At 44.3% G+C, this 24028-nt stretch overlaps 1 protein-coding gene across 4 annotated transcripts in view; it reads right to left on the bottom strand.

Moving 5' to 3' along the window:
• Positions 1 to 13182: 13182 nt before the first annotated feature.
• Positions 13183 to 24028, bottom strand: part of METTL8 (methyltransferase 8, methylcytidine) — a 37852-nt gene continuing 27006 nt past the window's right edge. For 2 of the 4 annotated variants that reach the window (XM_053359845.1, XM_053359836.1), the window contains exons 6-9: positions 22743 to 22882; positions 20442 to 20548; positions 20284 to 20349; positions 13183 to 14857 (exon numbers count right to left, since the gene is read on the bottom strand). In XM_053359845.1, the coding sequence (XP_053215820.1) occupies positions 14703 to 14857; positions 20284 to 20349; positions 20442 to 20548; positions 22743 to 22882 (468 nt within the window). In that variant the 3' untranslated portion in view covers positions 13183 to 14702. Of the gene's footprint in view, positions 14858 to 20283; positions 20350 to 20441; positions 20549 to 22027; positions 22571 to 22742; positions 22883 to 24028 lie in introns of those variants that run through there. The other 2 variants (XM_053359848.1, XM_053359847.1) reach the window with 2 other exon arrangements.

The following is a 24028-nucleotide window of genomic DNA, read 5'->3' as shown; positions in this document are numbered from 1 at the left end:
AGATGGTCCTAGTTAAAAATTAATTGCTGAGCAAGTGCCTTAATTACTTTATGAACACAAGATGAATGATGCTTCTCCCACTTCATTTCGCTGCAGAATTTGTAACGGCTCTTGTATTTTAAATTCCACACAAACAAAGCCAGACCTCCTTCTTTTATCGTGACTGGAAATATATTAATATCTCAACAGAATTTCGAAAGCTGCCTGGTATATCCCAGGCAGGCTAGGCAGTCGTTTCAGCCGCTAGTGAATGACTAAAAAAATGTGTAGCATTCAGTTCAGAGTCCTGCACGACTATCCTATTATACGAAACAGAAATGTATTACATGCCAACTAGTTTCCAAGGGTTACTCTTTCATGGGGGGGGGGGAGTACTGCGGATGCTCAATCCATGCAGCAGTCACAAGCATCTAAAATGGATTCAGCAAACCTAATTAAACAGAAAGGACCAGTCTCTCTAAATGCTAATTATTCAGACACCGTTTGAGTTCCTATCAAATTAGTTTTTAGACTTTCTCTCTTTTTTCTTTTTGCGCTCTAATCAATGGGACTATAGAAAAAGTACTGCTTTGGGGGGAACTACTTTTTTTATACCGTTCTGCTGTTGCTATATTATTCCTGACATTTATTAGCTGCAGTTTTGCAAGCGGTGAAGTGCTTTTCTTCAGGGATGTCTCATAATCAGAGAAAGGATTGGGGGGGAGGGAGAGAGAGAGAGAGAGAGAGAGAGAGAGAGAGAGAGAGAGAGAGAGAAGGCAGTCTGAAATGAAAGGCCAGTACAGTGGTACCTCGGGTTAAGTACTAAATTCATATTCATTCTGGAGGTCCGTTCTTAACCTGAAACTGTTCTTAACCTGAAGCACCACGTTAGCTAATGGGGCCTCCTGCTGCTGCCGCGCCAGCGGAGCACGATTTCTGTTCTCATCCTGAAGCAAAGTTCTTAACCCGAGGTACTATTTCTGGGTTAGCGGAGTCTGTAACCTGAAGCGACTGTAACCTGAAGTGTATGTAACCCGAGGTACCACTGTACATCACCAATTACTATTTATTTATTTTACTTTCTAGTGGTTCTTGGAGCACACAAGAGCTTCACTCTGTCTGCCACTACAGAGCTTGAGTCAGATTGTACAGGCCCCCACCTGCTTATAAGGCACCGAGGGCCTGATCTGCACTGATGACATGATCGGTGTGGACTTAACAACCCAAAGCTGCAATTAAGTCAAACTCCGGTTTTTTTTCTTTTCTTTTGTTTTTTTAGGCGACTGGTGTCATCTGGAAAATGAATCTTAAATTAAAATTAATTACAGATCAAAACTGGCAGTTTTTGCTTATCTCTAGAGGTTGCTATAAAATGCCATGTTTGTTACAGGCGATTTATATCAATCCATAAAGCCATGTACACAGTGCTTCATAAAAATAAATAAATGAGAGGATGGGTCCTTGCCTCCTAGACATTACAAGAAATAGAAAGAGAAGGGGACACATCAGAGGCAGGAAAGGGGTAGATGGGGGAAGATCATATAAATATCTTAGTTACATGTTCAGTTAGAGCATACACAAAAAGAATTCTGGGAGCTATAATTTCCCATTCACACAGCTATAATCCCCAGCACCCTTAACAAACTACAGTTCCCAGGATTAATAATAATAATTTTATTATTTATATCCCACCCATCTGGCTAGGTTTCCCCAGCCACTCTCGGCGACTTACAGCATATATAAAACATAGTAAAATATCAAACATTAAAAACTCCCTAAACAGGGCAGCCTTCAAATGTCTTCTAATAGTCAGTTGTTTATTTCCTTGACATCTGATGGGAGGGTGTTCCACAGGGCAGGCGCCACCACCGAGAAGGCCCTCTGCCTGGCTCCCTGTAACCTCACTGCTCACAGTGAGGGAACCGCCAGAAGGCCCTCGGAGTTGGACCTCAGGCTGAGCGATGGGGTGGAGACGCTCCTTCAGGTATACTAGGCTGAAGCCGTTTAAGGCTTTAAAGGTCAGCACCAACATTTTTGAATTGTGCTCGGAAACGTACTGGGAGCCAGTGAAGATCCTTTAGAACAGAACCAGTGTTATATGGCCTTAGTGAAGGAAGTGCTTTAAACATATGGTGCATACGCAGCCTCAGTTAAGGAAAGCAGAGAGATGCTTCCGGCAGCACCATGATGAGAGCAAAGATGGAGGCAGTAACTGGAGTGAAAATAATTTGTAAATATTAACCCTGGCACTGGGTGTCAGTGGGGGTGGCATTAGGGCTTTTCTTCAAGTAGGATGTTGTCTTGGGCCAGCACTAGTTATGGAGATTCAGAAGTGGTGTCAGAGGTATCACAAAAAAGTTGGGTTTTGCAGAGGGTTTAGAAGGAAACGAATAATATTATAGTGTGCACATTAACCACTTGTTCCCCTTCAATGAAATCTCTAAAGAATCCTGCTGCACATGGAATATGATATGAGAGACCGTTTTTAATTAACGGTAAAATCAAGCTTCCATATAGTGTATCTGGCATGCTTACACACTTACATGGGAGTAAATCTCACTGATCTGAATGTTTGGACAACTCCAAAATATATGAACTCTTATCTATTTGCATATATGTTTTAGTGTATGCTATACTATAATACCACATGTTTTACAATTTCCCTAATTCATTCACTGTTGCATACCTAATACATTAAGCCATCTACATTTGGGGTACTGAAAAATATACAATATAATATATATTAAACATGTATGTAGCCAGATATAGTTGGCATGTTTTGGAATTGTTCAGATATTATAAACTTGTAGTACTTGCCTTTCAATTTTGAAACATCTTGAAGATTTTATAGGTTTACCAGGAGAATGTCATGTTTGGATACCTGCATGAACTACCAGATGATACCGAAATAATTAACTCCCCTTTTAATATAGCCAGAATGATTTACACTCAAGTACAAAATACAGATGTTTATTCAAAATATTGAACATTACCTCAGTGGTCAAATCAAGCAATTATGTATACATGCATAATGGAAGACAAATAGATGTTTGGAAATAGTGCTATTTTTTATGTTTTGGGAGTTATAAAGCTCACCATCAAAGCAGCTTCATTTGCTATGTCCCAGTAGCTATAATGATGTGATTTTAGACTGTAGACTCATCAGGAATGCAGACCTCTTGCCCTTTCTAATGTGTCGTGTGCACTGATACCACCAATGACCGCTTCTTCGTCCTACACGATGAGCAGCTAAACATTCATGCATGCAGCTAAAGACGAAAGTTATCATATTACATAACTCCACTTGTCCCCACACAGTTCATTAATGACAATTCAGCTGTGCACAATGAATGCAGATCAGCTTCTAAGCAGAAAATATGAATTCAAGCTACACCACGCACCCAGGGGTATTCCATTCAACTATAAGCAGGGAAGATTACGACATAGATTGTAACCGAGTTGCTATTGCCGATTTAATTTTACCACCGTAGTAAGAAAATGCTGTGTTTTTGTTTTGAAGCAAGCAGGACAGAGAATTTCCCTCTGGGAGTGTCGGTCCTAACTGAATAAACTGCCTCATTCTTATATAACCACCATTCATTAACTGCACTGCTTAACTGGCTGATGAAGTGCATCATCAAAGAAGAGTAATTTGTGATGTATCGCCAAGGAAGACGGAAAATATGAGATTTATTGCCCACTTTGTAGGCTGTTTACACACTTCTGTTTACTCTGCAACCCACTGCTGGTTTGTGAAGCAGCGTACACACAACTTGGCCACGATCCATGCCATTCCTTAAGCCATCCTGTTCTTTGATGCATTTTATATGGGGGTACATTTTTACCCAGTGATTTTTAACATACAGGGATCTCCATGCCAGATTCTTTTGTGAAGCACTGTACTGCAACCGGGGGGGGGGGCGAGTGTGCGACTGTGGCTGCAAACCTGTACCTGTTTCCATGGGAGTAAAGCTCATTGAACTCAAGGGGACTTACTTCTGAGTAGGCATGCACAGGATTGGTCCCCTGACTGCCTATAGGAACAGAGAACTCTTTCGTCTGACACCGGCATACAACAACTATATTTCGCAAAGGCACATGTTAAGATCTTTCATTTCCTTCGTCTGATACCTGCATACAGCAGCTGTATACAACAACCATACTTTGCAAAGGCAGATGTGGAACATTACAAAGAAAAGCTTATCTTTTGCAACTACTGCTCCTTAAAGTTGTTACATTTGACACTTGTATTCGCTAAGACATACGTGGAACACAAAAGCTTCTATTTCGACATTAAGTGCCGTATTTTTCGCTCCATAAGACGCACCAGACCATAAGACGCACCTAGTTTTTGGAGGAGGAAAACAAGGAAAAAAATATTCTGAATCTCAGAAGCCAGAACAGCAAGAGGGATCGCTGCGCAGTGAAAGCAGCAATCCTTCTTGCTGTTCTGGCTTCTGGGATAGCTGTGCAGCCTGCATTCGCTCCATAAGACGCACACACATTTCCCCTTACTTTTTAGGAGGGAAAACGTGAGTCTTATAGAGCAAAAAATATATAAGAACTGATCTATTTGTATTTCCTGTTCTAAAGGTTGGTCCTTAATTGCTTCTACTCAATTAGATAATGTGAAAAGAGTTGTGTTTATATGATGTATAAAGAATTTATATACAGTGGTACCTTGGGTTACAGACGCTTCAGGTTACAGACACCGCTAACCCAGAAATAGTACCTCAGGTTAAGAACTTTACCTCAGGATGAGAACAGGAATCGTGCGGCGGCAGTGGGAGGCCCTATTAGCTAAAGTGGTACCTCAGGTTAAGAACAATTTCAGGTTAAGAACGGACCCTCAGAACAAATTAAGTTCTTAACCTGAGGTACCACTGTAGTTAAACATTTGCCATCATTACTCTAGCAACTTAGTCTCTGCAATGACACGTAATGTTAGGAAACAAGAAGCAAATAGCTGTCCACCCCAGGCCCTGGGTTCATGTGATAGGAAAGGCAGTAAATATAAATAAATAAAGGCAGGAAAGAAGTATGTAACTCCTCATGTGAAAAAATCTATTCTCTTTCCAGGAATCTGTCAATCTTGACGCAGTATGGTTTGCACTATTGCAACATTGAAAAAAAAGGAAATAGAAAGACTTTGTGAATAGCTTCTTCCCTTTAGATATCACCCATCCAATGCACACACAAAAAGCAGCAACAGACATACTTCAGGCTTGTGGGATCTATTATGTTGTTGTTGTTGTTGTTGTTGTTGTTGTTGTTGTTGTTGTTGTTACATGCACACATAATTTTATTTGTGTGCCACCTTTCCATACTTCAAAGCATGCTCAAGGCAGCTTGCAACATGAAAAAACACATTAACTACAACATAACAAAAGTTGTCATAAACAGTAAGTCATAAACATTAAAAATTACACAACCAAGTTGGACAATCTCCACAAAAACCACAAGAAGATCTAAAGATACAGAAAACCAACAGCAACAACGTCCCTGCCAACAGCACTCCGGCCCAAGAGTCTGTTCAGCAACCTGTTTTTATAGGCCAGATGAGATTCACAAATTGGAGCCAGGATTGGTGTTATATGCTCAAACTGCCTTGCCCCAGTGAGCAACTGGGCAGCCCAATTCCACACTAGCTGAAGTTTCCGAGGCAGCCCCATGTATGTGTTGCACTAATCTAACCCAGAAATTACAGATAACAGAAATTAGGGTATCCCTGTCCAGATAGGGGTGCAGCAGCTGGGCCACCAGCCAAGGCTGATGGAAGGCACTCTGAGCCTCAAGTGACAAAAGTAGATTTAGAAGTACAGTGGTACCTCGGTTTAAGAACAGTCCGGTTTAAGAATGGTTTGGTTTACAAACTCCGCAAGAACGGAATCCGAACGGTGGGAGGGCACCGCCTCATTAGGGAAAGCGCGCCTTGGTTTAAGAACAGTTTTGGTTTAAGAACGGACTTCTGGAATGGATTAAGTTCGTAAACCAAGGTACCACTGTACTCCCAAGCTATGTGTTATGTACTGAAGTTCTCACCCTGGGCCAGCAGGGGGATAATGTAGATAGTTTTTATTCAGGTCCACATATGCAAATAAGGGATCGAAAGTGACGTTCAGTGATTGGATAGTTACAGAAAGTTGTTACAGTTATGTTGTACTGGAGCTCTCTATAAGCAGGCTGGCTGAACCCTTCAGTTCAGTTCTGTTCTGGCCTGTGAATAAACAAGAGCTGTTTGAAGAATTGCTGTGTCGTCTGATATGTTCACCCACAACTTAACACTACGTATCCACTGCTTCAGAGGGTGTGGAACCCCCTCAAATATACATGTTGGTCCACATTGGACTGATCAGCCACTATAAATCCCTACATTTGTTTGATGCCCCACAAGTACTTAAGTTGTTGGCAAGCTTCCTTCCCTGGTTTTGCTGCATGGAGAGCGATTGTGCAAGTGTCTCTGGCGCCAACTGGCTGGTGTCCATTACTTCATTAACTAGGTCCATGGCTCCACATCTTAATTACATGCTTCCTGAAAATATAAGTGTTATCTGTGCTCTGGTAACTTCTGGGTTATATTAGTGCAACACATACATGGGGCTGCCTCTGAAACCTTATTTCCCTCAATGGTTAACAAGAACCATTTTCATCTCACTTCATCCTGTCAAATTTATAAACAAGGCCGCCAGCACCTCTCTCCCAGGCTCGATTAAGATGTGGCAAATTTGCACAGGAAGGGTATCGATTTAAAAATGTAACTTTCCATCAGTGACAGAACTCCACTTTCCTCCTTTAACAACATATTAAGATAGAGGGGTGTTTTAAAATAAAAGACACAGTGCTTGCCGTTTTGATCTAAGGAATACTGGGGTTTTGCCCCTGCTTTTCACTGCACTGTAGGTTTCAAATGGCCTAAATCAGATCAGAATCTGTTCTAAAGCCTCTGGACCAATTCCTTTTCACAAGAGGCTGCCTTACATTTCATTGTTTCAAAGCAAAACAAATATTTACAGCATCCAATAGTCTTTCTCTAGGTAAGTCAACTAGCTGTTTGTTTTTTAGTCTTTAAAACATGCTGCAATGCTGTTCATCATGGCTGCCTTTTTTGTTTTGGAACTGCTCCTATTTCCCCTTAAAGCTAGCAGAGGTAGAATAAAAACCAAAGTTTTAAGAAGGGGCTCCTGCCAAAAAACACCTATTGATTTCTGTCAAACTCTTATAAATTCAATGTTGCTTGTGCGACTTGCTTTCCTCCCTCTATGTGTGTGAGAGAGAAAGAAAGAGAGCACTCTAGTTTAAAAATAAACACAATTTCACACTTTGAAAGCGGTAGCATGGTGTCCTTTTCAATCTACTAATTTGTGTTCACACATTATTAACAAGTATGGCTTGTTTATCTGGGATACAAAACTACCACTGGTTTATTTCTATGTAAAGTCAAGCCTGGATTATACCCAGCCATGGCTTCAGTTCTTCAGTTTTGACTGACCCAAAGTCCCTTTGCTGATTAAAAGTTAAGCTACAGAAAGGAAAGGAAATAAATTACAAGGGAAACCTGTTTTTTTCCAGCTGTTCTTCACTTTAGACCATCAACAAACCTGGCTGTAACCCCAGGAATCTTGCAGTGCTGCAAACTAGACCTCTGTACGATTAATAATAATAATAATAATAAATTTTATTTATATCCCGCCCTCCCCAGCCGAAGCTGGTCTCAGGACGGCTAACAACAATCAAATAATCCAACATTCTAAAAACATTCATTATAAAATTAATTAAAATCAAATTAAAATCAAATTGATGGCAACCATTAAGCAAAATTCTGTGCAGATTGCCAGAGGAGGGGGTCAGGCTGCGCCCTGACCAAAGGCCTGGTGGAACAGCTCTGTCTTGCAGGCCCTGCGGAAAGATGTCAGGTCCCGCAGGGCCCTAGTCTCTTGTGACAGAGCATTCCACCAGATTGGAGCCGCGGCCGAGAAAGCCCTGGCTCTAGTTGAGGTCAGCCTAACCTCTCTGTGGCCTGGGATCTTCAGGATGTTTTTATTTGCAGACCGTAAATTTCTCTGTGGGACATACCAGGAGAGGCGGTCCCGTAGGTACGAGGGTCCTAGGCCGTATAGGGCTTTAAAGGTTAAAACCAGCACCTTAAACCTTATCCTGTACTCCACCGGGAGCCAGTGCAGCTGGTATAGTACCGGATGAATATGATCTCGCAGCGAAGACCCCATAAGGAGTCTCGCCGCGGCATTCTGCACCCGCTGGAGTTTCTGGGTCAGTCTCAAGGGCAGCCCCACGTAGAGCGAGTTACAATAATCCAGTCTGGAGGTGACCGTCGCATGGATCACAGTGGCTAGGTCAGGGCGAGAGAGATAAGGAGCCAACTGCTTAGCTTGGCGGAGATGAAAAAATGCTGCCTTTGTTATAGCTGTAATCTGCGCCTCTACAGAGAGGGAGGTATCGAAGATTACACCCAAACTCTTAACGGACGATGCTGGCACTAATTGCACCCCCGCAAGAGATGGGAGTTGCCCCCTCAATCCCATATCGCTCCGTCCCAGCCAGAGGACCTCTGTCTTCGAAGGATTTAACGTCAACCGACTCCCACGTAACCATCCAGCCACAGCTTCCAGACATCTGGTCAGTGTGTCTGGGGCCGAGTCAAGATGGCCATCCATCAACAGATAGAGTTGGGTGTCATCGGCATACTGATGGCAACCCAGCCCAAAACTCCGGACAAGCTGGGCGAGGGGGCGCATAAAGATGTTGTCAGCGCTGCCCAAGGTCCCAGCTCACACAAGACCAACGCTGCTTCTTGCTCAAGTTTAAAAGTCTTTATTAAAGTTCAGTTTCATTTCCAGACGCACAGCGCGCAACGCTACGTCTATCCATCAGACCGTAGAAGTCCCATCTGAATCTCCTCCCCCCTGACACCAGCTTAAGATTCTAGCCTTACTCCACCTCTTCCTCTGTTCCTTCTTTCTCTGGGTCCTTCTGCTAGTCGGAGTCTCAGCCCTCCTAGATTCCTCTGACGCTGATTCTGCTGACTCTTCTCCCCCCCTCCTTCTGGCTTTAGGACCTGGCTCCCAATCCGGGTTTTCTGCTGTCCCGCGCTCCTCCACATTTGAACTTGGCGCGCGCGCGCAGCCTCCCACTTTCCTTCTGACCGTTACACTTGTGTCACTGCTCCCCCCTTTGGGGAGGCTAGCTGGACCTGGCCTTCCCTCCGTCTCCCCACTCCCCGATGGAGGAGAAGCTGGTCCTGACTCACGTGACTCTTCCCCCCCACTGTGCTCTGGTGGGGGAACTGGCCCTACTCCTCCGCTACTCCTTTGGGACTCCCCTCTGGTTCCTTGTTTATGGATCGTCCCCCCTGGGACTCGCCTCGCCCTTACCATAGGCGCCCCCTCCTGGGAATCTTCTGATTCGCTGGAGAAGCTCATGGAATCTCTCGGTCCACTGTCATATTCCCCTACGCTCCCCTCTGATTCCTCTCCTCCGCTCTCTATTTGCTCTCTCCCCTGCTCTTCTGCTCCTGAGCCTCTGACAGATGTTAAAAAGCATCGGGGAGAGAATCGCACCCTGAGGCACTCCACACACCAAGGAGTGGCGCGATGACAATTCCCCCCCAAGCGCCACCCTCTGTCCCCGACCAGAGAGAAACGAGCGCAGCCATTGGAGGACTGTGCCCTGGATCCCCACGTCGGCAAGGCGGTGGTCTAGGAGTTCGTGATCGACCATGTCGAAGGCTGCTGACAGGTCTAGAAGAATCAGCAGCCCCGACCCGCCTCGATCCAGCTGCCTGCGGAGATCATCTGTTAGGGCGACCAGAGCCGTCTCGGTCCCATGACCAGCGCGGAAGCCGGACTGGAATGGATCGAGAGCAGATGTTTCATCCAGAAACCTACCAAGCTGTTCAGCAACCGCTCTCTCAATCACCTTACCCAGGAATGGAAGATTCGAAACCGGGCGGTAATTGGATAGATCTAAGGGATCTAATGATGTTTTCTTTAAGAGCGGACGCACCACTGCCTCCTTCAGTTCCCCTGGGAATATCCCGGTGCCAAGGGACAAATTGATGATATCACCCAGGGGGGCCCGCACCACGTCTGGACACGCTCTAATCAGCCAAGACGGGCACGGGTCGAGAGGACAGGTGGTGGGCTTTCCAGCTCGGAGGAGTCTGTCCACATCGGCTGGGGATATCCGGTCAAAGTGGTCCAATACTGGACCCGAGGACAGTTGAGGGGCCTCTAGTTCCTTTATTGTATCCAAATTGGCAGGGAGGTCATGGCGGAGCAACAGGACCTTCTCCGCAAAAAAGCTCGCAAATGCCTCACAGCTGTGTGTCAAATTGTTATTTAAATTTGGCTGTCCTTCAAGGGACGTTAAAGACCTAATTATACTAAATAATTGCGCCGGGCGAGAGCTAGCGGAGGCAATGGAGGCCGAGAAGTAGGACTTCTTAGCGGCCTTCACTGCCATCTCGTAGGTTTTCATAAAAACCCTATAAGATGTTCTTGAGGCTCCGTCACGGGCATCCCGCCATACTCGCTCTAGCCGTCTGAGGTCCCGCTTCATTTTCCGAAGCTCATCGGTAAACCAGGGAGCCTGGTTTCTGCGGGGTCGCAGAGGGCGCCTAGGTGCGATCTCATCGATGGCTGCCAGGAGCTGGATATTCCAGCCCTCAACAAGCTCAGTCAATGAGTCGCCAGGGGGAGCAAGGTCCCGCAAGGCCTGACGGAATCTATCAGGGTCCATCAGCCTCTGCGGGCGAGCCCAAATTGGCTCGCCACCTAAGCAGGGTGGGGGTGGAAAATCAATCCTGGCTTTCAGAGCGTAGTGATCAGACCATGCCACCTTCATCGAAGGAGACATGATCACATCTATACCGGCGCCAAAGATCAAATCCAGTGTGTGGCCTGCTTGATGTGTGGGGCCCGAAACAAACTGGGAGAGCCCTAGTGTCGCCATGGAAGACACCAGGTCCAGAGCCTGTGAGGAGGGAGTGGCATCAGCATGGATGTTGAAGTCCCCCAATACCAATAGGTTAGGGAACTCCAAGGCCCAGCCGGCCACCGCCTCCAGCAGGCCTGACAGGGTGGCTGCTGGTGCACTAGGTGGCCGGTACACCAGCCAGACAGCCAAGCTCACCTCGGAGCCCCACACTAGGCCAACACATTCAATGCTGGGGATCGATGGCGATGGTAGAGCCCTGAAAGAACAATCTTCCCGGATTAATAATGCCACCCCTCCCCCCCCGGCCCACAGTCCGCGACTGGTGGAGGACGGAGAAACCCGGGGGCGCCATCTGTCGTAAGGTAACAGTTTCCCCTTCGCGCACCCAGTTCTCCGTCACACAAGCCAGGTGTAGTTTTGTATAATAACTTGTATAGAATTGCAGAACAGAATCTTCAATAGTCCAAGTCCTCTTGTGCACCCCCTACAACAACACTCCCTTTTATTTGAGCATCTGAATTTCCCCCCAAGATACAGCTGGAAAAAATGGGGTGCTGACTGTATCCAAAATTCTCCGTTATCTTAGTTTTATCATTAAGACACAAATAACTCAATGTTCAGATAGGATCCCCTCCCATCTTTACAAACCCAGTGTTAATATTGATATTAATAGAAACATTTTGCACAAAACATTCCGTTTCAAGGGTTAAAAGCATATGTTCATGCCAATCATTCTTTCTTGGCAAGAATGACAGCACTGAAAGATTTTGTGGATATGCAGAGTACAAATCGGTGTTTTAAGAAATATCTGTAGGTCCCTCCTAAAAGTCAAGAAGCGATGTCTCACGTTTAAGTATTTTGCATTCACTGAGCACACTGAACTGGTGGAAGTCCATGTTTGTCCAGATATTAGCTTCAAGATCTATGAAGGAAGCCGTTTTCTTCAATCATGGCTGGAGTTAAACCCCATTTCCTCCAAAAAGAATGCCTGCTTCAGTGTGTTACACTAACCACATATTTACTGGGTACGCAGTCTACAATTCCCATCACGCCCGATCCTCTGTTGAGGAGCTGGAAGTCCAAACAGCATCTTCAGGTTCCACATTCCTGCTTTAAACTATTAATACGACTGTAAACTTGCTTTCTCTGAATGTGTATAGAACACACAACATTGCCGTGTTCCTCAGATCATGCTGTCAGTTTCCATGAAACGAGACTATACATAGCTGATCAAATGCGAGAAAACCACACAGGATGTATGTCTTCACTTATGATTCAGCGGTTAAGACGACAGCTACATAATACAACTAGCATTTTGGGTCTACTCCTCAAAAACGCTCAAGACAATTTCTATTAGCTATGGACATTAAGCGGAACAGTACAGCAGAAAACTCCCGGCAGTAATAAAAACAGTTGAATATGAAGGAATATGAGTGTAATCCAGCACTCCAAGGCTGCACGCCTAACGTCACTTACCTGAGAGTAAACCCCACTGAATTCAACAGGATTTAACTTCTGAGTAGACGAGGATAGTGCTGCAAGATTTCAAACATGGGTGTCTAACGTTAAAAAATTAGCCTGAACCATGGACTCATTCAACTGGATCCAATCTTGCTCTTAGGGAAAGGAGCAGAGAGGTGATCTTTGCCAATTCCTCCTGCAGATCATTGTGCTCTTTCCGCCCCCCTCCCCGCAAAAAAAGCTGTTATGGAGGACCAGGGTACCATCTGGGACAACACAAGAGGAACTGTGCAAAACTGGCAAAAATTCCCCCTCTTCCTCAAGTGAGGAACTTCTCCAGGATCCTGCCATGAACTGAAGGAACCCTTCAGTTTGAGACGTGTGACATTTCCTAGGTCTCATATCTTTCATCTTCCGTTTGCCACTGTGGAATGGCTAGGGGCGAGTAAAAAGCGCAACATTATACAGCAGTCAGCAACTTTTCTGCAGGGCTATAAAATGCTGAATGCTTAGTACAGGCTGATGACTAATTTTCCAAGTGCAGCCAAATAATGAAAGCTCACCAAGACACAGTTACATAACCACGTAACACTTCCATGGCGTTTTTAAAAGCAGAGATAGAGGGTATAGATGAGATCTCTCATAGCTCTGTCCAAGGGCACGTATGGGAATCGAGTAAATGATCCCCACTTCCGCCTTTTCTTCTCCCCTTAGAGCAGAGACCTATTTTTTTGTTACTGTCAAAGTACCATGCGAATGGCGCTGCATAAACAGTAATTAACAAACTACAACATTTTCTGTTTTTTATTAATTCCAAAGGGTTGCATACCAGATACATTGTTCCATATGCATGTACAGTTCATACTATTATATCCATTCACCTTATGCTTCATATAGCTCACCAAACAAGTGTAAAAAAAAATATGCTTTGATTAAAACAGGTGTTCCAAAAGCTCACAAACCAATTCCAGTTTGCTAAAAAAACCCCCAACAACCTCAAACGTCCTTTCCTTTCTTTCAGGATATTTAACCACGTGTCAGCTTTGCAAATGGCCCAACTGCACTGGCTGCCAATTAGTTTCTGGGCTCAATTCAAAGGGCTGGTTTTGACCTATAAAGCCTTAAGCATCTCAGGACTGAAATACTGTATTTTTTCGCTTTATAAGACGCACCAGCCCACAAGACGCACCTAGTTTTTGGAGGAGGAAAACAAGAAAAAAAATATTCTGAATCTCAGAAGCCAGAACAGCAAGAGGGATCGCTGCGCAGTGAAAGCAGCAATCCCTCTTGCTGTTCTGGCTTCTGGGATAGCTGTGCAGCCTGCATTTGCTCCATAAGATGCACACACATTTCCCCTTACTTTTTAGGAGGGAAAAAGTGAGTCTTATAGAGCAAAAAATACGGTACCTAAAGGACTGCCTCTCCCCATAGGAACCTATCTGGACCCTGAGTTCATCTTCTGAGGCTCTTCTTTGTGTGCCTTTGTGTCCAGAGGGTGGCAACATGAGAACAGGGCCTTCTCTGCAGTGGCTCCCTGTTTGTCGAATGCTCTCCCTGGGAAGGATTGCCTGATGCCTTCATTATACAGCTTTAAGGCACTAGGCAAAACGTTCGTCTTCAACCTGGCCTTCAGCTGATTAACTTCCTTTATCTGTTTAAATGTATTTGTGGGAAGGGGTGGTTTTGCTTTCTTCTTCCCACAATAACGCTCTTACTCCTCTTTCCAGCTTTACTTCTCTGCATTCATTCCTCATCTCCTACCAAACTGTTGGCCAATCCGAAGGGCAGGAGAGCTCAGTTCAACTTTCTCTTTCCCGTAATTGTTTTGGTCTCCTCCTCTTCCTCCTTCCCCTCTTTTAGTCTTGAAGTTTCATTTCCCCTTTGGTCTCTTTTTCTCCACTTTTAGTCTTTCCCCACCCCACCTTCACTGTCAAAATCCTGACCCAAACCTTTGGCCCTCCAGCGATCTTTTGAATCTCCTGGTCGGGACAGTAATTAAAAAGCAATTGCTTTCCAGCAATGAACGGAACACAAAAGCAGCCGAAACCGTTTCATTCACAGAATCACAGAATTGTAGAGTTGGAAGGGACTATGAGGCTCAACTAGCCCCTGCAATGTAGAAATTCCTTCCCAATGAGTGTGCAAGAGGCAAGTCACACGCACTTCTGGGTTGTGTCCAATTCACATCAACATATGCGGAAATGGTAAATAAAGTGTTTCTGCTCAAATGCGTTCCTGGTTTATCAGGACGTTTGAGGGGAAATGTCTTCTCAGGCTAAGAGCTGTGTTTACCTGCAGCATTTTCTTGCCTACTCTTGAGTCAGCTCCCCTTGTTTTTGGAACTTGCCTTGAATCCAGACCCGATGGATCTTCACCTTCTTCTTCCTGTTCACTTGCAGACGTCGATCGAGCAGGTTCTGCACTTCGGTTAAGCCCGCCGAAGAGAAAATGCTGTGTATTTCATCTGTGTTTTGTAAAATAAATAGCCAAGTTACACTCATTTAAAACAGTGCAATAATAATAATAATAATAATAATAATAATAATAATAATAATAATAAAAGATCTATGTAGGATGCTGCTAACAAAGTCACGTGGTACCTCAGGTTAAGAACAGTTTCAGGTTAAGAACGGACCTCCAGAACGAATTAAGTTCTTAACCCGAGGTACCACTGTAAAAATCATCATCATCATAATCATAATCATCATCATCCTTTATCCATTATCATCATCCTTCGTGAGCTTTCCAAGTGGCTGGAAACAACTAGGGCTGGGTGTGGCGATCACACAGGGACCCTGGACGTTTCACCGTCTATTGATCCCTGTGCCACCACTTTATTTCTCGCTGCCACCACCCAGGCCTTACCCGGTAAAATACTGAGTCCAGTCAGGGTTAAATTGGAACATAAACTTCTGCTTATTTATTGCAGTTTAACAAGCGTGTGGTTTCATAAACGGTATCGGTCAATTACAACCATGGGGTGCCTATCCAGACCTATAACTTCCGCTCCCTGCTCTCACTCACTAAACCACCTCTCAGATTTTTACTTGTCTTCCTAGTTCCTAACTGTTCCTGACTCAGCTTATTTCGCTACACTAACTCAACCTACCCACAGACTCTATCCCAATTCACTCCCACTCCAACCAACCACCCAACTCCCAACAAACAACTCCTCTTCGCCCCTCCCAGAGCTGGTTTTATAGTCCCTCTGACTCCACCCCCTGGGTTCTGATTGGGTAACCCGTTTAACTATTTCACCTCCAGCACTCTCATATATTAACGTCACACTAGGTGATACCAACTTTTCAACATTGTGATGTATCACCAGCTAAACATCACGATATAGCGATACATCGTGATGTTGAAAAGGAGCATCATTCGGCACTGGGGGGAAGCCAAAGCGCCTCAGAGGCAGCTTCCTCCTCCACCAGTGGCTGGCACAGGGAGGAATTAGGCAGCCAGAGAAGGTAAGGCAAGCCCCACCTGCGATATACCTTCAGGGGAAGGCAATATCTTGCTCTGGCCCTCAAACCGGTCTAGGATGATGTATTGATACATGGCCCAGGCCTAGAAACAACACCGTCCCCCTGGCTCCTTGTACAGCATGCCTGCTCCTGATTCGAGAGCTCCCTTGTTGCTGTGTTGTACCTTGCCTGAACCGTCTGTCGCCTGACCTCATCTCTGGATCGTGTTTTGGACCTGGACTGGTTATCTGTGCTTGACCTTGGGCTGCGCTGCACTGCACCTCCAACCCTGCTCCCCTTAAGTGAGCGTTTCGCTAAGAGGCTTATACCTCCTGGGACTGCGACCCAAGCATCTGAGGGCACCCCCTGGAGGGCTACAGGCTGGGAGGGAGGGCAGTGCCGTCACCTGCCTAATCTGTGGCAGCCACAGCTTCAACTGCGCACAAATGCCAGTGAAAGGGTTTGCAGGCAAATGCTTACGCTAGAGCACGGCCTTGTCGCATATGCAAGCAACAAGGTAGTCAAAGATGTCTAGTTCTGCCTAGCAGAGCATGCCACTTCCGGGATTCGATCTCTCACAAAGCAGGAAGCGGTACCTACTCAGGCTACCTGGCAAGCTCTGGAATTCCTAATTCAAGAGGACTAGCTTGAAGCAACCATTTCTATCCTCCCAGCTATACGATAGTTATTCAGTTTAAGTTAAGAGTAGACCTGGTTGATATTACGATTAATTGTCTGGAACTGGTATGACATTCAAACTGTGATACCCGTTTAAGACATTTTGAGCTGGCGATATATCTTTATTTCTTTTTTTAATTTTTATTTATGATTTTCAGTGTTATACATTTCAATAATTTTACAGTCGTTTTAACATTTCCAAACTCGGCTTCCCCTTTTCCTGTGGTTCCTTAAATTTATTTTTTATATTTTCCGTATACAGTCGTACCATGGAAGTTGAACAGAATCTGTTCTGGAAGTCCATTCGACTTCCAGAATGTTTGGAAACCAAAGCGTGGCTTCTGATTGGCTGCAGGAAGCTCCTGCAACCAATCTGAAGCCGCGCAAGCCCTGTCAGTTGCAAAAATCGTTTGTAAATCAGAACAGTCACTCCGGGTTTGGGGCATTTGGGAACCAAAACGTTCAAGAACTGAGCTGTTCGAAAACCAAGGTACGACTGTATTCCAAATTAACTTAATCATTAATTCATCTACTTTAAATGTATACTCATATAAAACTGCAGGTTATTGCAATAATCCTGCCAATGTTCTTTTCTGTTTACAGATTGTCTGCAAATATTCAGTAGATCATTTCCATTTTTTAAATAAATAGTTTGTTAACTTGATTTCTTATTTTTCTGCTGAGTTTCACCATTTCTGGTGAGTTTCACCCAAAAGGAAGCTGGGATATATCATGGCTCAGTGGCTTCCACCAGCATAATAATAATAATAATAATAATAATAATAATAATAATAATAATAAATTTATACCCCACCCATCTGGCTAGGTTTCCCCAGCCACTCTGGGTGGCTCCCAACAGAATATTTAAAACACGAAGAAACACCAAACCTTAAAAACTTCCCTAAACAGGGCTGCTTTTAGATGTCTTCTAAAAGTCAGATAGTTGTTTATTTTCTTGACATCTGATGGGAGAGCATTTCACAGGGCAGGCGCCACTCCCGAGAAGGCCCACTGCCTGGTTCCCTGTAACCTCACTTCTCGCAGTGAGGGAACCGCCAGAAGGCTCTCAGCACTGGACCTCAGTGTCCGTGCTGAACATTGGGGGTGGAGATGCTCCTTCAGGGATACTGGGCCTTCAGGTATACATAGCACACCTCACTCGTATCTGCCTGCCTGCGCTGCTACTGGCAACTGGGAAGCCGTGACGTATTGCCAGCTCCTCAGCTGATACATCACGATCTTGAAAGCCAGATATTGCCCAGCCCTAGTTAAGAGTATGTCAGGGATGGAACACGCTCCCTCTTTCTTGCTGTTCTGAAAGCCAAGCAGCGGACACTAACCCTACAAGGCAGGGGAAAGGAGACGCATTTCACGGCGCCACATGAATTTCATTACAGAATCTCATGCCCGGTGGTGTACGAAAACTCATCAGTCACACCAAAGTTGAAAGCCCTCTTTGCAGGCGCCTGTTCTCCTCTCCCCTCCCAAAGCTTTCAGTTAATAGAAAATATTATGGGAAGTAAATGTGAGTTTGGTCACATCTCATAATCCAGAAGAGAAAGACCTCTGTGGGACTGATTTAAAAGCACACACACGCCGAAACGCCAGCTAATTCAGAGTTAATTAAGCATGACAGACAGGGGCCTAGGACAGGACTCCACAGAAAGAAAAGGGATCTCGTGCCAAGTTGAAGCCTCTTCCCCTGTCGATGCAGACATCCGTGTGTGCCCCACAGTGTGTAAAGAAGCTGGTAAAATGCGATCTTGACTATGCTACCACTCAGTGGATGTGTAACTGGCTGACTGACCGAACCCAAAGGGTGCTCATCAATGGTTCCTCTTCATCCTGGAGAAGAGTGACTAGTGGGGTGCCACAGGGTTCTGTCTTGGGCCCGGTCTTATTCAACATCTTTATCAACGACTTGGATGATGGACTCAAGGGCATCCTGATCAAATTTGCAGATGACACCAAACTGGGAGGGGTGGCTAACACCCCAGAGGACAGGATCACACTTCAAAACGACCTTGACAGATTAGAGAACTGGGCCAAAACAAACAAGATGAATTTTAACAGGGAGAAATGTAAAGTAGAAGAAGAAGAGTTTGGATTTGATATCCCGCCTTTCACTCCCCTTCAGGAGTCTCAAAGCGGCTAACATTCTCCTTTCCCTTCCTCCCCCACAACAAACACTCTGTGAGGTGAGTGGGGCTGAGAGACTTCAAAGAAGTGTGACTGGCCCAAGGTCACCCAGCAGCTGCATGTGGAGGAGCGGAGACGCGAACCCGGTTACCCAGATTACGTGACTACCGCTCTTAACCACTACACCACACTGGCTCTTTGCACTTGGGCAAAAAAAATGAGAGGCACAAATACAAGATGGGTGACACCTGGCTTGAGAGCACTACATGTGAAAAGGATCTAGGAGTCTTGGTTGACCACAAACTTGACATGAGCCAACAGTGTGACGCGGCAGCTAAAAAAGCCAATGCAATTCTGGGCTGCATCAATAGGAGTATAGCATCTAGATCAAGGGAAGTAATAGTGCCACTGTATTCTGCTCTGGTCAGACCTCACCTGGAGTACTGTGTCCAGTTCTGGGCACCACAGTTCAAGAAGGACACTGACAAACTGGAACGTGTCCAGAGGAGGGCAACCAAAATGATCAAAGGCCTGGAAACGATGCCTTATGAGGAACGGCTAAGGGAGCTGGGCATGTTTAGCCTGGAGAAGAGGAGGCTAAGGGGTGATATGATAGCCATGTTCAAATATATAAAAGGATGTCACATAGAGGAGGGAGAAAGGTTGTTTTCTGCTGCTCCAGAGAAGTGGACACGGAGCAATGGATCCAAACTACAAGAAAGAAGATTCCACCTAAACATTAGGAAGAACTTCCTGACAGTAAGAGCTGTTCGACAGTGGAATTTGCTGCCAAGGAGTGTGGTGGAGTCTCCTTCTTTGGAGGTCTTTAAGCAGAGGCTTGACAACCATATGTCAGGAGTGCTCTGATGGTGTTTCCTGCTTGGCAGGGGGTTGGACTCGATGGCCCTTGTGGTCTCTTCCAACTCTATGATTCTATGATTCTATGTGTGCCCCACACTGCTGTAAGACACCCCCAGCACAACCGGACAAACCACCACATGGAATTAAAATACTGCTCTCAACAATGTGCTGCGCTGCAACTTCTACTCTCCTCCCAAACCGTTATTTTGAATGCAATAGTTGTATCCTACTGGAGGAATCCCATTATTATATATAGTGTTTCTCTCAAAATGGTTCATGCAATAATACAACATTTTAAGTGCAAATTATCAACTGGCTTTCAGGATCCCACCTGAGCTGTTGTGAGGAAAAGGTTTCCACAAACAGCCCACATTTGGCTGAGCTTTCTCCTCATGTTCAACCGAAATCCACCCACCTGTAATCAATTATTTTATTTTATTGAGCCTAATTTAACTGAGTCTGCATACACACCATACATTTAAGCACATGGCTTCCCCTAAAAAAAATTCTGGGACTTGTGATTGACACCCTCACAGAGCTATAATTCCCAAATGAGAGTTCCCAGGATTCTTTGGAATGATGTATGGCATGAACACAGCCCTGATCTCATTGGAGAATAAGGTTTTGCCCTTTGTCCTGAACCAGCAAGCGTTCCTAAAGCAAAGTGGGGCTTGGAAGCAATCCATGAGGAGAGGTTATCCCTTTGAGGTAAACTGACACTGCTCAACCATGGTGCTGGCCCAAATACCTTTTGTGAAGAAATAAGCTCTGGTGCCGTCGCCTCTTACGTAGAAGTTCTCCGACAAGCAGCGGCCTAATAGGAGAAAAGGAAGGCTAGATTACTGTATCCCTACTGAGGACTCACAACAAGTAGACAAACAAAGCAACTGTCTCTTTGAGAAGCACCTTTTTTGAAACGAAGCTGAGAAGCGTCGTATCTTCCGTAGTCCCGAAAGAGAATCATTCCTCCAGGTTTCAATAATCTGGCCAGCCTGTTTATAACTCCTTGGATCCTGTGAAAATAGAATAGCCAGCCACACACACACACCATCAGGGTGTAATTCAAAAACACAAAACACTAGCTTGCCCCTGACAAGACATACCTCTAAGTGGCAAGGCTGCCTTATTAATATATAGCTTTTCCTTCCAAAAGGTGCCTTTATATAATTTTATTTTGATATATCTACAAAACCTACTTCTGCTTATTTTATTTTAATTCCAATAACGTGACCCGCAAAGTTTTTGTTCTTTTTTGTTTGTTTGTCTTGTTTGCATGTTGTATACCCTCAACATTTCTTCGATGAAAATAAGGACATCTTATCCCATAGTAGTAGTAGCAGTAATATTAATATTAATAATAATCTGCTAATAATAATAATACTCCGCCCATCTGACTGAGTTGCCCCAGCCACTCTGGGCAGCTTCCAACATATATAAAAACGTAACAAAACATTAAACATTTAAAAACTTCCCTATACAGGGCTGCCTTCAAATGTCTTCTAAAGATTGTATAGTTACTTATCTCCTTGGCTCGGCGGTTGCATAACCCCATACCCTCTTAACATTTCTCCGATGAAACCTAGGGACATCCTAAGGAAAAATGGGCCATTCCAGGATCAAATCAGAAACCTGTACGGCTTCTCTAAATCCGGGGCTGTCCCTGGAAAATAGGGACACTTGGAGGGTCTGATGTTGTTGTTTTTGAAAACTCAATAAACCCTTAAAAAAAAGCATTCCTCTTGATTCGTTTGCACAAAGTTTGTGGGGAGATTACAGGACATTGTGTCCAGCAATTGTCACTCCACACTTCAGAATGTAATTTCCTTCCACTTTCCTTATCATAGAAAGTTCATTCTGGGGTGAACTCAAGAGAACCAAAGCATTTTGAATTCCACAACCTGAATTTGCCAGGGCGTGACTGAACCCCACCCATAAAATAATGACAGGCTGTAAGTGCCCTAAAAACTAATCAGGTGATAATTTAAATGCTGAATGAAGGTTCGTACATGAGAAGAACCCTCGTGGCCTTTTGCACGTTGCCCGCTAAAAATTATTTGCCTCTTCCTCACCCCCCCCCAAACCGAGATCAGTATTTTTTATTAACAGGCGCTTGTTCGGGGGAATTTATTTAAATATTTAGGAAATTAGAACAAACAGCTATCTTTTAGTGCATTAACCTTTGGAATTAGGATAATACTATGATAAGGTGAGTGGCGAGAGAAAGAACAACAGTGATTTTAGGATACAAACTGCAGCTCGGACCTAATTTTGGCATACTTATTCGGCAACCAGTTTCACTGATTTTAGTGGAACATACATGTTTATTTAAAACACTTAAATACATTGTTACACACTGTTCACCTAACAATGTTATCAAAAGTGGAATTATTACAATCAGGATAAATGTTTGTTGGTTTGTTTTTTGATTTTCTTTTTTCTATTTGTTTGTTATAAATCTGGAAAAGTAATAAAAAAATTTGGAAAATAAATAAAACAAAACACTTAAATACAGCCTTTTGCAGTATTAGAATTGAGGGATATTAATCACAGCAACCTTCATCAGATTACCTGACGGTGGGGGAACAAAACAGGAAGATCTACACAGGCTAATGGTGGAAATTTGCACAGAAAACCTGAAGCTTTGCGGCTTAAGAGTTAGCAAAAGGTGCAGGGAAGAGATATTTCTTCCCTTTCCCCACCCGGGCTTGGCAAAATATTCTTTTGCCTATGACTCATCACCCGCTTGCCTCCCGAACAAACAGGAAGAAATGAGGGAAATGCGATTTTCTCTGAAAGCAAATCAGAAAGCTCAGCTGTTTGGAGAACAAAGCTGGGAATATCTTTGGTGCATGAAGGTGGCCATTTGGATTTCGCCGGTTTCATTTCAATTTTTTTTTTCAAGGGGAAAAGAAGAAGTCATCTGTAATATTTTGGAAAGAGCCGCCATCTTTAATAGGCATTCATTTTGCCAAAGAAGCCTCTTCTGAGGGAGACAAGGAGCCTCATTAGCAAAGCGCTCTTTCGACCGGCTCTCGCTGTGAACGGGAGAGAATTGGGATTTTAAATGCCCAGCGTGCAAGTGAACCAGAGGACTCTTCAGTAATAAATTCACCCTCTCTCTAAAGATAGCCCTGAAAGCCACTCCAGATGAAGAGAGACATTTACCGTGTTTGGCTCTGTCCCCCACCTTTTCCAGCCTTCATTTACCTGTCAGGGTGAACGGAAGACAGCACAAAGATGAGGAGAATGACATCCAGGCTGCCATCTGGGAAAGGGTAGGGCGAGGCACCATCACACACGTCGTGAACAAAGGCAAAACACCGGGAGGAATCGATGAGTGGATGCGACTGTTAACAAGTCCCCCCCAATCCGAAAGAACAAACAGAGAGACTCTCAAACTACTTAGAATCTCTTTCCTGTGACACAGAAACGCTCCCCTCAAAATCCCTCCTCCTCAGCAATTCAGATTTCGGAAAAGGAAAAGAAAACAACCCACCCCATTTCTAAGGACCAGTTTATACAAAAACCAGATATAAAGCTCTCACCAAATTACCACACTGTTCCGCGTACAGTCATACCTAGGGTTACAGATGCTGCAGGTTGTGTTTTTTCCGGTTACGGACGCGCGGAAAACCGGAAGTACCGTAATGGGTTACTTCCGGGTTCCGGCGGTCGCGCATGTGCAGAAGCGCTAAATCGCAACCTGCGTGTGCGCAGATGCGCCGCTGCGGGTTGCGAATGCTGCGGGTTGTGAACGTGCATCCCGTACGGATCATGTTTGCAACCCGAGCATCCACTCCCCCATGTATAAGACGCCCCCTATTTTGGGGGACTAAAAATTTAGAAAATGGGGGAAGATTGCCCTGAGCTTTTTTAATATCACTCTCCTGCATGGCCGATGCTAACACTCGTGTTATAATCTCGTGGTATAATCTTAATATTTACAACCAGATGAAGGATTCATTTTTGGAATAATAAATTTTCAGAGTAGTTTTTACAGTTATATCAAAAATTACTGATTTGGTTATACTATTAGAAATACATCGACTGTTAATTATGAAATTATTGTGTGGTTTAATAAGTTAACTGTTGATATTTGGACAACTTTTCCGCTGTACTTTATCGGAAAGAGTAAAATAATCCTTTCCTTAACAACAATTTAAACAATTTGTTCAACTAAAACAATAACATTATAGCATGCTTGTTAACTGATGTGGTTAAACATTTTTATTTTTATAAAAAACTTAGACTGAGTTTTAGCACACATGAAAAACTTAAAACAAACCCTTATTTCCTGACGAATAGCCTTTGCATTATAATGTAACTTAAACAGAAAACTATCTTTTCCTCTAAAAGCAGTTTATTTTAAAAATCCAGTTTAAATTAAAAAAATCTGCTTTTTAAATTTTCGTTATGTGAATGGTGCTGCCATACGCTCCAACAGGTACCAGCCCAAAACCCGGACGTGCATCTTCCGGGCCGCACTAGTCACA

The sequence above is a fragment of the Podarcis raffonei genome, chromosome 1 (assembly GCF_027172205.1).
Source record: "Podarcis raffonei isolate rPodRaf1 chromosome 1, rPodRaf1.pri, whole genome shotgun sequence".
NCBI classification, from domain to species: domain Eukaryota; kingdom Metazoa; phylum Chordata; class Lepidosauria; order Squamata; family Lacertidae; genus Podarcis; species Podarcis raffonei.
The sequence above is the reverse complement of the archived record's forward strand: the minus strand, read 5'-3'. Positions and strand labels throughout refer to the sequence as shown.